Source organism: Eptatretus burgeri, chromosome 13 (genome assembly GCF_056783735.1).
Source record: "Eptatretus burgeri isolate ZD-2024b chromosome 13, Ebu_testis_v1, whole genome shotgun sequence".
Classification (NCBI taxonomy): Eukaryota; Metazoa; Chordata; class Myxini; order Myxiniformes; family Myxinidae; genus Eptatretus; species Eptatretus burgeri.
The window spans coordinates 18,471,582-18,488,512 of record NC_140973.1 but is presented as its reverse complement, the minus strand read 5'-3'; the positions used below and the strand labels follow the sequence as shown (position 1 = coordinate 18,488,512).

Genomic DNA, 16,931 nt, shown 5'->3' with positions numbered 1-16,931 from the left:
AAAAACCTTGAAATGTATTCTTAAAGAGTACATGGAAAAACACATAATAGTGCAGCTGATAATCTCTCATATCATAAGAATTGTGCAAATTATGACTAAAGTATGAAATTTCAACCAGTGTTAGTACATGCCGTAATCTTCATTTTCAGATCGGGAGGTAAGGCAGATTTGACCTCTGAGGACCGTGAGAGGTCATTGACCTCAAAGTATCAAAATATTGATGTTTGGCGTCATTGGTTAATTGTAAACATGTTTATGATGTACAAACCATGCATTTGTGTTCCAATAGAAGTGTCTACATATTCCACACAGTGTTGGTAGTTACTTACAGATGTCTAGCTTTGACCTGAGGACAGTGAGAGGTCAATTACCTCAACATATCAAATATTGATGCCAATGAATCAAATATTGATGACAAACACCCAGATGTCCTGGCAGAATTCAAGTCTGGGAAGTTTGTGGTACACAAGACCAGCAACAAGTTCTCTGCCATGGCAATTGACCAATGTCATGAACAGAACAACGCTGTGGTCAAAGGGTCTGGTGGAGCTATTGGACTGACAGGAAACCCTGGGGCACTCAGACGCTGGATGGTGGCAGGGCCAGAAATAGCCAGGATCACTGCACAGTTTGAAGAGCAGGCGACAAGAGGACATGGCGGTGCTCACGACACTGGGCATCTTCACCATGACCAGAAACCTGGAGTGCAAGCAGCCTTTATGAAGGATGTCAGAGCACTTATAGCAGTGTTTGAAGAGATGAGGAATCCCTTCCTAGAGAACACTCAAGATCTACTGGTCCTTGACACGAGAGACATCATGGACACCCCAGTGGCAGAAACTGTGAGGAAGATCGAGTCCCTTGGTGAGGAGCAGTACACAAAGTTTGTTGAAGAAAGACTGGAACTATGCACGAAGCCAGTTACAGAAACACTGCCCAAGGACAAGTTGCCACTCTTCAGTCGGCCACAGATCAAGACGCAGTCAAAGCAGCAGATCCAACTCGCCGCAGTGAAGAGTGACTGTAGTCTCTTCTCGAGGCTGTATATTGCCTGCCAATCACGTGATGGGGATCTGGACCAGTTCTTCTGCCACGAGAACCAGGCAGCCCCACCAGCATTATCAACAGGAGGAAAACTGCGCCTTGGAGTCAACGCAGATTTATTACACTGCCTGAAATCAGACCAACCCGAAACCATAAGCGCACCTGGGGTTGATGCCACAATCCTTGATGGAGCAGCTATTGTTCAAATGCTCAATCCTGTAATGGCAAGGACCTTTGAAGAGTATGTGAACACAGTCTTTGCACCTTACATCTCCACTCAACTCGAAAAGGTCAACAGACTCGACCGCATCTGGGATGTATACCTACCTGACAGCCTGAAAGGCACAACCAGACAGAAGAGGGGCAAGGGCGTCAGGAAGAGAGTGGCTCCCTCTACCGTTATGCCTAAGAACTGGAAGGACTTCCTTCGTGTGGATCAAAACAAGACTGAGCTCTTTGGTTTCCTGTCACTGGAGGCCATTCGTCTTCCAATAGCAGATGGCAAGGAAATGTATGCAACATGTGGAACTGAGGTCCTGTGCTCTCCTGCCGAGTCCGACTTGACCAGCCTCGCCCCATGTTCACACGAGGAGGCGGACACTCGCCTGCTTCTGCATGTGGCAGATGCTGTGCAGAAGGGGATCAGGAAGGTGGCCATACACACTGTGGATACTGATGTTGTGGTACTGGCTGTGGCTTCATTCAACAACATCAATCCTGACGAGCTGTGGATAGCTCTTGGTTCTGGATCCAGCTTCCGGTACATAGCTGTTCACCAACTGGCTGCCGCCATGAACCCAAGACAATGTGCTACTCTCCCCATCTTCCATGCCCTCACAGGGTGCGACACTGTGTCTTCTTTCGCTGGCAGAGGGAAGAAGACTGCCTGAGAGATTTGGAAAGTGTTCCCACAGGTGACTGATGCCTTTGAAGAACTCTTACACATGCCAAGTGATGTCAGTGAGGAGTCAATGTCACTGCTGGAGCGCTTCGTTGTGCTGATGCATGACCGCACAAGTGACACCATGGAAGTGAACGATGCTAGGAAACAGCTCTTCGCACACAAGTCTAGGGCTCTAGAAAACATTCCCCCAACGCAGGCAGCACTCCAGCAGCACATCAAGTGTGCATCTCTCCAGGGCAACTGCTGGAACCAAACTCTGGTCCTGAATCCAGAGTTACCAATCCCATCTGATTGGGGCTGGACAAAGGAGGCCTCTGGGTGGCAGCCTCTTTGGACGACACTACCAGAGGCATCAAAATCTTTCCACAAACTGATCCACTGCGGCTGCGAGAAGGGATGTACCGGCCGCTGCAAGTGCACCAAGGCTGCACTCAAGTGCACTGCATTATGTGCATGTTCGGGAGACTGTTAGGTGCAATCAGACACCTTTATATTAATGCGTCTATATGGATAATGTGTGTGTATTACATGTACCGGTATGTACTATACGTGTGTCTGAGGTAACTGACCTCACTGTACTTTAAGCTTATAGACTATGTTCAGTGCACATTGAAAATTAAGGTTGCACAGATGATCTTACAACACAATTTCATGCAAGCTGTTCTGGACACCACAATAACCAAAATGTGTATTTCAATAAATTTGTTTTCTGAGGTCACTGACCTCATTTAAAGCACTTGTTCAGTCATGGTTGCATCCTGTAATTATGTATAAAGGCTCTCCAGAAGATAAAGGGACCAACACATGGCAACATACCTTTTTAATGATTCCCAAAACAGACAAACCACCAGAATCGTGAAAAAATGACAATTTCAATGTAATTGAGGTCATTGACCTCTCACTATCCTCAGAGGTCAAATCTGACTTACCTCCCGATCTGAAAATGAAGCTTATGGTATGTACTAACACTGGTAAAAATTTCATGCTTTCGTCATAATTTGCACAATTGTTATGATCATCTGCTGCACTATGAATAAACTTTCTGAAAAACACAAGCATGAAAAAATTTCTCAACAAATCAACTTAGTGTTGATTAAATTACTTCTTTACCAGCATCAGCAAATTGGGCTATTTCATTTCAATTGTAAAAGATTGATCAATTTTCCACTTTTTTTTTCTAAATTTGGTAGAATATTTCCCAATGAGGCGAAACATGCTTTGGTATTTATATGCCACAACAGTCTCTTGAAAGTTGGGGTTTGTTCTAACTGTTCACTTTCGCTGGGGTCAAGCTCAGCTGTCAGAAAAACTTCAACGCCAAGGCTGCGGTGTATAATATATTTGGGTCCATTATTGATTCATTCTATTTCTGACTCTTGAGTGACTAGAGGGTTAAAAATTATTATATCAAGTCACAGACGAATCAAACTTTACATTATTTTATGCATCGAACAAGAAAATGAAAATCTACAAACCAATCTGTCTGGTGGAGTCTGTCAGTGTGAACTGCCGGACAGTCAGTCCTGCCACTTGTACACGAAATAGGCCGTTTTCTGGCACTTGCAAGTGGCTCAAATGTATATGGCTCAGGGCCAGAAACTCCATTGTATAAATTCCCATCATCCTCCGACTCGTCCTTGGCAATATCGGAATAAAAACACTCAATTTCATCACCGCTGAAATCACTTTCTGATTCGCATCTCGCCATTGTTCACACGCTGTTTCCGAATGTTCATGACGTTTTCGGAGAACGTGACGTCATAGCATCTTCAGTAAATTCCGGTCTGTTTTTCGATCACTGACAAAAGTTTTGACTCAAAAGTTAATTTTAGCATATTTTGAGTTTCAAATGTAAGAAAATAATTGCCCAACGATTGATTATTAATGTGATTACAACCTTCGAATCACGCGGTCATCAGCAACCCAAAACCTGCTCTTTAAGTAATACTAGTTAGCGGGTTAGTCAAATTAAGAAAGGGATATCGTTTTGTGGTTGGTGTTGAACGAAGGCACGGAACATTTTGCAGGGTACAGGAGACGATTAACCGACTGGGTGCGTGGCTTGTGAAAGGTGAGTATCGAGTAGAGGGCACCCCGGGTGCCGGAGTAGTCAGCCAGAGTAGGCCATGGGTCCACGAAATGGAGAAGTTAGAGTAGGTAATGGGCACGGGTACCCAGAGAAAAGGGAAGCAGAAGAAATTTTGCATTTTGCAATGGCCAAGTCAAAGTCCAGACCTTAACCCAATTGAAATTATGTGGCATCCTACCTTGGCAATGGACCCACATGACAGGAATGCCCATGTTCTCAAATCCTACAAATCTTGCTCTGATATGTTTGCTTCCCCTTTCTCTCTCTTGTTAAGTTTGTCCTTCTCCTTTAGCCACATTCCATTGGTCTGAAAGTCAGTAAACATCACTCCTGTCTACAAGAACAGTACAAAAATAGATCCTATTAAGACAGGCCAGTGAGCTTCCTTCCAATTAGAGGTAAATTCAACCATCATCCCTGTTAATGTCAAGTCTTTTTTGGTTTCAAACTGCCTGATCATTGACAATCAGTTTTGCTTGCATCCTGGTCACTCAAATATATACATATATATATATATATATATATATATATATATATATATATATATATATATATATATATATATATATATATATTGTTGTGGTTACCAAATTCGCAAACCACCATTCAGGTCCCTTAGGTGAGGTATCTCGGTAAGTACATGTGTAATTAGGCCCAAACCCGTTGTCTAGTGGGAATACATGTCATTTATGCGTGCTGCGACTCTTCAGGATAGCCGTTTTTCTTTTACTATCTTTAATTTGGACCAACCGCCATGATTACCACCACAATCACAACATCAACGACCAACCACAACGCCGCTTCACCACAACCGCCACGACCTTCCCGTCACACCTCGCAACCGTAGCATCGCCACCGTTCTTGCCCCGCTGTGGGTACCGGTGTTGGACTCGTGCAGGGCGCGCGTCGAACAGCGTGTACAAAATCACGGATTTTGTGCTTCAAAAACGGATCAAAAACGACACACGCCCACTTTTTGCCGTCCAATCGGTGAGCGAGGGGCGAATTGGCCCCGCCCCCAGGGCGATCGATATATGCAAATTTATGGATCAAAAAGCCTTCACGCCCACTTTTTCTCGGGCCAATGGGGAGCGAGGTGAAAGGTCGAAGGGAGGGGGTCAAAGATGAGAGGGCGAAGTTACGGGGCGGATAAAAGGACCGTGTTCGTCAGTAGACGAGGAGAGTCCAGAGGCGGAGAGTAGGAGAGTAGGAGAGTCGGAAACAGAGAGTCAAGACTTCGCGGGCGGTGGAGCTGCTCGTCGTGTGCGTTGGAGTCGGAACGGAGGGGACGGAGCTGTGGAAAGGCGGCGACACCAGACGAGGGGGTGCTCGCGTCGTGCAGGGAGCTGCACCCGAGGGAGGCCGACAGCGCGACCTGGCCGAGGTGGAGACGCACACCAGGGATAATAAAGATCCTCTATACCCCGAGCATCAGCAACCCCCTCCTGTTTCCCCCCGCGCTGAGATAGTGCGACCAAGGGGGCCCCTTTCCCACCCCCTACCAGACACTGTCCGCGGGGCCCGCGGAGTTGAGGCGCCATCGCCGCTCCGCGTCTCATCACCAGACGGGTAGGCGCGACCCGGTCTCGGCCTCAGGCCCGCCTCATCCTTGAGGGTATTTTTTTCCTTGGTTTTGGGTATGTGTTGTCGGCGCCGTCTGTGAAGTAGAATTGTATAAGTGTTGCCGTGTGCTCGGTAGTCGGTATTAGCTCTGCATTGTGTTTTCGCTTTTACATTTGCTTTTTGTGTAAATTGCATTGTGTCTTTTCTGTGTGCATTTGGTGGAATTGTATATGTGTGCTTCCCGTGTGCCGCGAATAAATGTGCTTTTGTGTTGAACTGTTTCCCGCTTCGCTTCGTCATTTCTCCCATTAAATCCTCATCTTGCTTCACGTAAAGGGTTGGTAGTGGGCTGAATACGCCCGATAATTAATCGAACCGTCGAGGTCGACGAATAACACCGCTCGGTTATCCCGATAGTACGGAACGGGTCGCTTAAGTGGCCCGTGTCCGAAGTCGACCTGCGGCGAGGTGCGATCGCCCGGTCTACCCTCCGCGTGGGTACTTAGGTAGGTCGAATTTGGCGAGCAACCCTATCCCACGCGGGGGCTGATTGGCTCGATCGCGGTGAGACCGAAAGGTCCACCCGTGACTGGTTCCCGGCGTTAGTCCGAGAGGGTCACGACTGGATTGTCCGTCCGGTGGGCGACGTGCCGCGATTCGAGTTACGTGGCCGTCGGCACGCCGGCGGGCGCGAATCCGCAACAATATATATATATATATATATATATATATATATATATATATATATATATATATATATATATATATATATATATATATATATATATATATATATATATATACTGCTGCTGCTCTTTTGATTTGCTTGGAGGCCCTAAATCATAATCAGGAGCAAAATGGGATTTGGAGGCTATAAATATCAATCAGGCACATCTCCTTTGACATGTTTCTGACTCCTTTGACATCTCTTCTCTGAAGCTGTTCGATCCCACTCCTCTTTCCATGGCTTAAAATAGGCAATGCACCATCACATAATGTCACCCTGCATAGTTATCCACAATCATTGTTATTACCCACATTAACCCTTCCTAATTCAACCTGCTTACTTTCTGGTTTCAGTATTTTCTCCGCTCCTCTCTCTTTCTTTATTTTCCTGTTCATTCATTCCCTTGCTGTTTGTGCACGATTGTTTCCCCTCGGCCCTGCTGTTAGTTAAACCTTGCTCTTCTATGATCCTCGCTTTTGCAGGAGAACAAAACAAATAAAAATATATTGACCCCTCCCCTCCACTCCCATTGCACTTCCCATTATAGAGTGATCTGACCATCCCCTCCCCACCCCACCTACTTTATGAAGTATGCATTTGGAAATTTGCAATTTCATACGACATAACCGTTTCATCCCCCTCGATTATTAAAGATTAAAAACAGCCTAAAAACCCCTGCATTGTACTTTTGAAACATCGGCATGCCATATGTATATAAACTGGGGATCGCTTCTCAGGTCCGGCATTCTGGTAAACTATTGCATTCAGAACAGCTAATTTATCATCACCAAATTAATAAACTTAGACTGTGAATACCCCCCAAAAAATATTTTAAAAACATCAGCAAGAAATACGAGAGGTATTTGTAGCTGAATCAAATTTGTAGTTGAATCAAATATTTGCAGCTGAATCAAATACTGAATGAAAGTGTAGCTAAGTAGAATAAATAAGTCATTTTAAAACTCTGTGCCGGACATGTCTGCTGATCACGATGCAAAATTTGGCTGTGTGAAAAATTGTTGCATTCCTCAGTAGTTCCATAAAGCTACGAGAAACTGTGCATGTATTGTTACAGTTTAGGAAAAGTAGCTTTTTGACAGAAAATGATTTTTTAGACCCAGAATGTGATAGAGTTATGCAACAGAGAATCACAATTACGGGTAATTCTGTCGAGTTATGATGATGCAAAGGCATAGCTAGTGAAGCATTAGTAATATAAAATCTGGAAATATGCAATAACTTGGGCATATTAATTATATTTCAAAAGACATCTTTTTATCTCAGAATTGTGTCATTTCCTTCTTCCCTCCATTGAATTTAGTTTGTTCATCTGGAGAATATTTCACGAAGCTCAAATAATGAATGTTACCTGTGCCACCAAAGGTGGACGGAGATTATGTTTACACCCCTGTCTGTTTGTCCGTTTATCTGTTTATCTGTCTGTCTGTGAGCAGGATATTTCAAAAAGGTAGAGACGGATTCAGATGAAATTTGGAAGACAGGATGGGTGTATGACAAGGACGAATCAATTTGATGTTGATGAAGATCTGTATCCTTATCCAGATACGAGAATAGTATTAAATTTTTCTGGGTGATTCATCACCATTGAGAGACGGGGCTAAAAACAATATATAGCATGACATCTCAAAACATTGTGGTTATGACAAAACTTGGTGGATGAGTTGGCGAGGTGACGAGAACAAGCCGATTCGATTTTGGTGAAAGTCTAGAAGTAGATGCGGCCTATCAGTGGGATACAAAACGTAAACTGTTGAGTCTTGCGGAGAGAGGTATGTGCTCTACCGAGTGCCATTCTAATTTTCTATTCTTCACTTAGAATGGTAAATCAAACCAAGCTTCCTCCCTTTGTTACTTGTGCATTGTACGTCAAACTGAAGGCCCCTCTCCCTCCCCTTGTACGCTTGCTGCACAGTTAGAACTGAACCCCTCTGCCTTCCCGGAGCATATGTAACAGAGATAGTACCTAATGGTATGAAGTATATGATGCTGTTGTATTCTTGATTGCAATATTGTCATTTCCCAATGATTATACTTTTGGGCAAATTAAAAGCATGATTAATGGAAAATGAACAAAACATTTCTTATGTTTCACAGTCAAACATGGACACCCAAGTCAAAATTAAGCCTTGATGAAATACTAAAATAACCAAGCAACAACGGAATTTATATACTGTATTACAAATGTCATAACCACGAAACCTGCAGTGATAAAAGCCATAATTAAAAAAAAAAAAATAAACATTCAAAAGAAGACAGAACAATTGAAGCGCACCAGGAATGACTGAGATCGTCTTGAGAGCTCGCAACACTCGGAATGTTCTCAGAGCAGAAACGTTTCCCAAGTCCACAAACTCTGTCACATACCTAGGAGGAAGCAGAGATTGAATTTGGGAGTACTTTTTCTTTTCTTTTCAGGAGCAAGACTCATGAAAGAGCAAGGTAGAACTGACAGTGGGACAAACATCAAGGGAATGAACAAACAGGAAAAGAGGAAAGGGAGGAGGGGAGGAATCACTGAAACTAGCAAGTAAGCTGGTTAGGAAAGGTTAACCGGGGTAATAAAGATCATGAGTTAGAATTGAAGATGTCAAGTGAATTAATAAGATTTGTATGAAATGCAGGAAACCCTCGTTGTTATTGGATCCACCATTGCCATTCACGAATCCGGCATTCTCGGTTTCGATCTATTTGTGGGTCACAGGCTGCAGCTGGGAAAAAAATCATTCCATCCAGAGCTCAGGTTGCATTTTCTAATTTGTCACATTACCCTCCTGCTGGCTAAAACCAGCCTCCTGCTGGCTGGCTGGGTAGAAGGTGGACCTTCCAAATGAATAAGATCAGATCGATAAGATCAGATGGAGCGCATTTAAAGTGATAGTAAAAGATAAATGGCATGTCAGCCTCCGCTCCCTGCTCCCTTGGTTTATATCAGAACAAGCAGATTCGTCACACGGGTTTTTTTAACCCCGATACACATAAGCAAATTACGTGGTTCAAATTACCTCATTCACTTTTAGTTTACTGTACATTTATTTTACATTTTTAGTTTACTGTACATTTTTTTACATTTTTAGTATACTGTACATTTAGTTTCCATTTTTAGTTTACTGTACATTTATTTTACATTTTTAGTTTACTGTACATTTTTTTACATTTTTAGTATACTGTACATTTAGTTTACATTTTTAGTTGACTGTACATTTATTTTATTGCATTTTTACTTCAGATATTCTTGTCGAAATATGGTTATTTTATGCGTTGGGAACCTATCCCCTTTTTCCCCATAAGCCCTTAGTATCAGTATTCCCGGGTTCACCAGTCACAACAAACTCAGGGGCGAAACCCTCGTGGATGGCGAAGGTTTACTGTAACATCAAAATTGGAATTTTTGTCAATTTGTAGAGGTTCTTCATATTTTTGCACAGTCAATTATAATTTACATTACTTGGATAAAAACAATTGTTCAAAGCAATCATGGCAAAATCATCAATTATATCAATGCCTTTCCAACTGATTAGGAAAGTAATGAGGGATTGAGCTGAAGTTTCAGCATATTTTGTTGGAAGATATTTCGGTTGTTTATGTTGGTGGTTATTTTTTTATGACAGGCCCAATGAATATTGTGAGAGATTATTGTACCAAAGGTTCATAATCGTTGTACTTTGCCGAATGTTGTGTTTGAGGTTTATAGTTTATGACGTGCTCGAGGTTCAGTGTATGGAGGTGCAAAATCATTATATTTTGCTGAATGTTATCATGCTCAAGGTTATTTTGTTGTGATGGAGGTTAATGTTATGGGGCTTCATAACCATTAATTTTCATAGCCACAGAAAGGAAAAACTGGAAATTTGGAAGGAGGTGGACTTGGGGGTCAGTTAGTTAATGTTGGCAGAAAGATCATGGTTTTGGATGAGGGATGATCTGAGATTGTGGTGAGAAGCTGTCTTGAAGACCTGGAGGGAAGAATGATATTGAAGAGAATGTGGAAGGTGATTCCACAGGCAGGAAAAGAGCAGAACAAATAAGTGGAGGTGAGCAGCAATTCTGGATTTTGGGGGTTTTACCAGAAGAGGGTTGATGGTGGACCACGTGCTCCCGACAGAAACTTGGTGGGGGGACAAAGCACGGAAAGAGCAAAGGGAGGAAGAGCAGAAAGGTGGTGGTAGAAGCCAGAGAGATCATCGACCTGTCTGCAATGGCGACGCGATAGGCCCGTAGACTAAGCTTCATCGTGAGAGATTCCAATAATTTTGAAGGCCTTGGTTTCCACGGTATCAAAATGAGCAAGATGTGAGGCAAGGGAGCCAGCACAGAAGAAAGAGCAGTACTCGATCAAGCTGTGGATTAAGGCCTTGAAAATGGATAGGAGTTCAGGTGTGCAAAAGTAGGACTTTTTACAATGGAGGATACCGAGTCGGCAACTCGCTTTGGAGGCCAACTTCGAAGTGTGGTTTGCCCAAGAAAGTTTATGGCTGCCGTGAGACCCAGGGATTTGATGGTTGAACTTGCTCAAGAAGATTATGAAGAAAGTAAATACTGTAGGAGGGTTTGCCACATGGTCCTATCAGAAAGAGAGAGTGAGAGTGTGAGATTTGTCAGGATTGAAAGACATATTCAAAGTGTTTGACTAACTTTTGATTTTGTGAGGGTTTGAAGAGAGGCAAGAGGCTGCTGCCTGCCAATCTGAGGGATGTCATGGCAGAGGGTAGAGTCATCAGCAAATAGATAAAATGAATTTTCCACAGTCAGAGTCATTGATGAAGATAAGGAATAGAACTGGGCTCAGAACACTGCCTTGGGGCACACCATCTTTAATAGAGACAGGCGATGAAAGGATTTTGTTGAAAGCCAAATATTGGCTGTGAGAGTAGAGGAAGTCAGTAAGCCATGTGTGGAGTTGGCTTTGGATGCCATATGCAAAGAGTTTGGAGAGCAAGGCAGGATGCCAGACTATATCAAAAGCACGAGACTGATTTCCAAGCATATGGAAGATAACGTAGGGCAGATGACAGGGTGATTCGTGGTGAGAGAAGTTGTGCAAGAGTAGCAGGGCAGGTTTTCAGGACATACGAGCCATCTAGTCCAGTCACAGAATCAGAGTCAACTATTGACAGGAACTTCTCCACCTTCTCAGGTGCAAAAGACACAGAGCCCAGGAGTGGTTGGGTGTGACTGGGTATTGTGGGTTCAGAGAGTGAGGGGTTGGAGACACAAGGTTTGGAAGCAAATACAGATTTGAGGGATTCGGCCCTCTCACGAGTGGAGTCGACTGTGGTGCCTTTTGAAGTGAGAGAAGGGATGGAAGGGGAGCATATACCAGAGACAGATTGAACAAGGCACCACCAGATTTTAGAGGAGGGACACAAATTTGAGAGTTCAATCTTGAGGTTGGACAGATGTTGTTTTCTGGGACATTTTTCTGGCTTGAGAATGGACACACACTTGTGGGATTTGCGGAATGATCTGAGATTACCTATGGTTGGGTTTGCTTTCCAAGAAAAGAAGACAAGTTGTTTCAGAGCAATTTCCTCACCACAGAATTAAGTGTACCATGGGTGGTAAGAAGGGTAGGATAACTGAAGAGGAGATTGGATGAATGTGTGCATGAGAGAGCAGGTTTTTGTGGAATAATTCCCAGGCTGAGTTGATATCAGCAGCGGTGGTAGATATGAGACCAGTCCTGAAGTGAGATGTCTGCTTACAGTCCCTGCCAATCTGCTTGAGTAAACTGCCAGACTCACTGGCATTGAGGCAGCTCTCTGATAATTTCCACAGAGATGTTGACTCTCACAAGCATATGATAAAATGAAGCAATTGGAGCAGAGCAAGAGCAGGACACATTTGCAAGGAAGTTTGTCATCACCAAGTCCATCCAGAAGGGAGGATTTGCCGTTGGGATAAATCCAAGCCTGAAAGTTCACAGATTGAGTCAGTCCTATGGAGTCACAGAAGTCTTTGGCTGAAGTATGCTTGTTGGTGAGAGAAGTACCAACACCCAGACAAGTGAAATTGCTACAAAATTGGTTCATGTTGTGAGAGGTAGAGAGATGTAGAGAGATGTAGAGAGATGTAGAGAGATGTAGATGGAGTTGTCACTGTTTGGAGAAAGGTACAACATACAGACAGAGGTGGGAGTGGAGGGGAGGTCGTGGCCAAAGGTACTCCTCTGGATTTGGAGGTGTAAGATCAGTACACGGACTGAGAAATTTAATTTTTGATGTAAAGTGCAACTCTGCCACCAGGGCAGGGTTCAGGCCTATCAAATCGGAAGAGACAATAGCCAAGGAGAGACACTAAGGAGTCAGGGATGTCCTGTGGGAGGAAAGATTCTGTTAAACAAATGGTGTCCAGTTTATCAGCAGCGGCCTGCATTGAGAGATCTGTCAGGTTGGAGCAGAGACCTCGGATGTTTGAAGTTCACACAATGAAGGACAGTGGAGGAGGCATTGGAAAGGTGTGTGAAGGGAGAGAGGCTGAGAGGATGAGGGACAGAGGGAAAGCTTGGAGGATGTGGAATGGGGGAATATGGGAGGGTTCGACAGAGGGGAAGATAGGATGGGGGGAGGGTGGGAGCTGAGAGGAGGTGGGAATGGGGGGAAGCCAAGAGGAGGCAGGACGAGGGGAGGGTTTGCAGGGGGGATCTTTGAGGGGTATGGAGAAGGGGAATCTTTGAGGGGGTGTGGAGAAGGGGAATCTTTGAGGGGGTTGGAGAGGGGGAAGCATGGAGAGGGTGGGGTGAAGGGGAAGTTTGGAGAGGATGGCGTGAGGGGAAGCTTGGAGAGGATTGGGTGAGGAGGGATACAGAGAGAGGGGACATAAAGTGGAAGGATGCTGAAGAAGGAGACAGGTAGAAACAGGAGGGTTGGAAAGATGCAGGCTTGCAGGAGATGTGGGAGAGGGTACTGACACGAAGGGGTTTGACATTGTAAAGGAACATGAATGGGGGATTTGGTTGTTGTGTGCAGCCAACCTCTACAAGTTGGACTTCAAGATTCCCAAATTTAACATTCTGAGATAAAGATTATGGGATGGGTAGAAGGAATTTTGGTTGAAGAAAGGTCGTGCTGTAGAAATGAGAGGATGATTTTGTGGAAGATATATTTTATTATGATGTAGGTTTGGTTGATTATAATACTTAAGGCTGTTGTGATGGAGGTTATGCTAACAGTGCTGGTTGACCTTGGTGCAGTTTGATTAGAACATTCATATCTATATCAATCAGGATCTTAATAAATAATCCTTTTTTTTACAATACTGATTGAAGATACCATGGATACATTTACCTTCCCCAAGAGATAGACTTTCTCATTGTAATGCAACATCCAGATATTCAATTATTAAATCCAAAGCAAAACATATTAATCTGATCTTCACAAGTTATATTTCATCAGAAAGTGAAAATCCTTAGTGGTCTTCTCCCTGGTCTTCAAGAAGAATAACCATTTTCACACATTTCGCAGTGAAATTATTCAACATTGATTGAAAAGGATTTATTTTTTTCCCTCTGCCTTTGGTTTTCTTTGAACTTTTGCCTGAGCGAGTTGATAAAGCATTTGTGAAATGTAGCTTTTCAGAATAATTTTTTTTTTGACAAACCATTTGTGAAATGTAGCTTTTCAGAAGAAAAAAAAATGATTGCGTCAAGATCTACAGATCGTGGAAAAAATTCTGCAATATGCAAAATGATTATGAGTCACAGATTTACCAAATCATTCATAAAAACCAATATATATATATATATATATATATATATATATATATATATATATATATATATATATATATATATATATATATATATATATATATATATATATATATATATAAACTTACGCCATCGTGATGACCATGAAATCGAGCCAGTTCCATGGATCCCGTAGAAAAGTGAAAATTTCTAAACAAAAGCCCCTTGCAAGAATCTTGACCAATGACTCGAATGTGTAGATCCCAGTGAATGCATATCTGTGAGAGAGAAGGAAAAAAATATTCAAAGGAAGTTTTGTATTGTGAGTTTAGATAAGAGCTTATTAATCACACAGCAACAGAAACAGCTAAAGAAACAACAACAGGAGCAACCAGTTTGAACACTCACTCGACTTTCTTTGACCAAGGCGGAGGATCGCTCATTGTCATGAATACACAGTTGGTCAGGATGGTACACATGATGATCATACTGAACAGAGTGCAGATAGGTCAAGGAAACTGCATAATTAAGCACTGCAACAAAATAAATTAAACTTAGAACATTCAATACAATTGCAACTCCAACCAAATCACTCTCACCTGACAGGAGATTTTAAGTCATTGATCTTGAAAAATTTAATACACTGACATTCTGCACAACAAAGAAAATGCTGTCTCGTATTACAGCAAGTTCTCCGACAACGTCACTTCTAACAACGTTGTTTCACTAAAACGTCGCTAATCAATTGGGGAAAACTTTTCCATCGAACGTCGTCGGTTTCCATCAGTGCACCACATTTTTCGACTATCCTCCCTCCCACACAGAATAAAGAATTACTTGTGTCAGCAAAACACCATCCAAAGCGGTTGATCCAGTTTACAGTATCTACTGCATGCATAAGGATATAAAGTGGCAAGAGGTGGAAGAACACATCACCTATTGACTAGGTCAATTTTCCAAAAATCTTAATCCCAAAGGCAAATGGTGTTAATTTATGGCAAACAAGCTATTTAGGGGCATTGAGGGGTGCTGAACTCAAATCTGATGAATACCAAGCTCAAAAATGGCCGATAATGCCTTAAAATTGAGAAATCCAAGATTGCCGCCAACGACGGGCTGAAATGTATTTATGTTCATTTATTTTTGACTAAACAAGGTAGAAACTTGAATGAAATGTTCCTTTGGAAGTTTTTCATATATGGGAAATCCAATGCCATATTCAGTTTTGATATAAAATGTGAAGAAACTGATTGAAAGTCATATTTATTGCAAAAATTCTTTTTTGAAGATGAATAATTCGTCCACCAGATAAGATCCACAAGCCCCATCCCTCTCCCTCCCCACCAGGAACACAGACCGCCCATTTTTTAAAGCCCAGAGGCACTACGTATGATTTAAATGTTAGCAGGAAACATATTAGGGATGCAATATCCATTTTGGCTTTGCAAAGTAAGGTACCCCCAAATAACACTGACGCGCTTTGACGTAAACCAACATTTTACAAGCAATTTGTTTATTTGTAACACGAGAACAATGACAAGAATTTTGGATTTAATCATGCATGAATTGCATGAGTTTATCATATTTGCTGTCAGAGCATTATTTACAGTCCTTTATTGTGTGTACAGGTAGATGTGCACACATGAACTTATTCCCGGTCATCATGACTGTTCCGACAGTTGTCACCAAGTTTCCTGCAGTTGCACGCCTCAATGCATTTCATGCGAATTTTCCTGCAGCTGCAGCGTTGGCTGAGGAACCCCTTCGTACAAACACATGAGGTGATCTCCCTGCATGCTTTTGGGATAGGTGGCAGAGAGAGTAGCCGTGGCACTAACTGACCGTCCAGGTGCATCCATCCCATTTCGGTCACTGGAGGAAGAGCAGGATATGGTGAGTGTGCTTAGTTCCAGACACTTGCTTGATAGTGTGAATGCATGATGTGAAACTTTGCTGCATCTGAGGTTGGTGGCAGAATCTCTTGTGTACGACCGATTCAAAACAACTTGACTCGTGTTTTGTTGCATGTATCGACCTCGGGCATGCCATATATCTTACAGATGAATTTCTCTGTTGATATAGCGATGTTTTCGGTGAGAGGGCCCTTGCCTAGGCCAATCAGATCAGTATAGTATGATGTTGCTGGAACACCTGCCAGGTTGTTTTCTTTCCGTAGCAACTGAACTGAGACAGACTATCACAGCCGGTTACGGAATGGAAGGCAAGTAGTGTGTCCACTTGACCAGCAGATAGCAACATACGAATTTCATGTACTGGGAAATACTTTGGAGCCTTCGACGTCCCAGCTTTCATGTAGAGACATGTACATTTCATTCTGTCATAGTGTGCTAGAAGTAGAAGAAGCACGTCCGTATCACGTACTGACACAACTATCGTTTCCATATCAGCATGGATGCAGTGCAAAATCAGCCGGGTATCAGCTTCTTCGTGGTCAGCCCTCAGAGAGGAGACTTCGAGATCTCGATCAGATGACTTGACAGTGGTCACTTCGGTGAACCCCCCTGCTACTACAACCACTGGTCCATCTCTCAGGCTGTGTTCAATCAGATGGTTTGAAAAGTAGTAAAGCGAGATCTGCTTTATTTTCCTCAAGTGCCATAAAGCTAGAGCAGTCTGATGGGAGAGGAACTGATGGCTCATTGTCTATTTGACGACGTACCGGTCGGTGGCGCTGCTTGCGTTTGGTCCTGGTACCTGCTTTGATTGATTCGCCTTGATACCTGTCGAAGACTACGTCAATCCTCTGGTATTTTGCTCCCATCTTCAACACATTGTTAGCAAATGTGTTGGCATAGTCACCAAACGTTCCAATGTCAGGCGGCTTTCCAAGTGCCATCACGAGTGCTTGGTCATCAATGAATAGGCAGCTGGGTTCATC

At 43.1% G+C, this 16,931-nt stretch overlaps 1 protein-coding gene and 1 pseudogene across 6 annotated transcripts in view; one reads left to right on the top strand and one right to left on the bottom strand.

The window, feature by feature from the left end:
• LOC147013973 (sodium channel protein type 1 subunit alpha-like) overlaps window positions 1-16,931 on the bottom strand; it is a 263,021-nt gene that overhangs the window by 144,039 nt on the left and 102,051 nt on the right. For all 6 annotated transcript variants that reach the window (XM_085851455.1, XM_085851453.1, XM_085851450.1 and 3 more), the window contains 3 exons: window positions 14,441-14,531; window positions 14,182-14,310; window positions 8,621-8,712 (listed from right to left, as the gene is read on the bottom strand). In XM_085851455.1, coding sequence (XP_085707581.1) covers window positions 8,621-8,712; window positions 14,182-14,310; window positions 14,441-14,531 — 312 coding nt within the window. The remainder of the gene's footprint in view (window positions 1-8,620; window positions 8,713-14,181; window positions 14,311-14,440; window positions 14,532-16,931) is intronic.
• LOC147013974 (uncharacterized) lies at window positions 1,230-2,505 on the top strand (annotated as a pseudogene).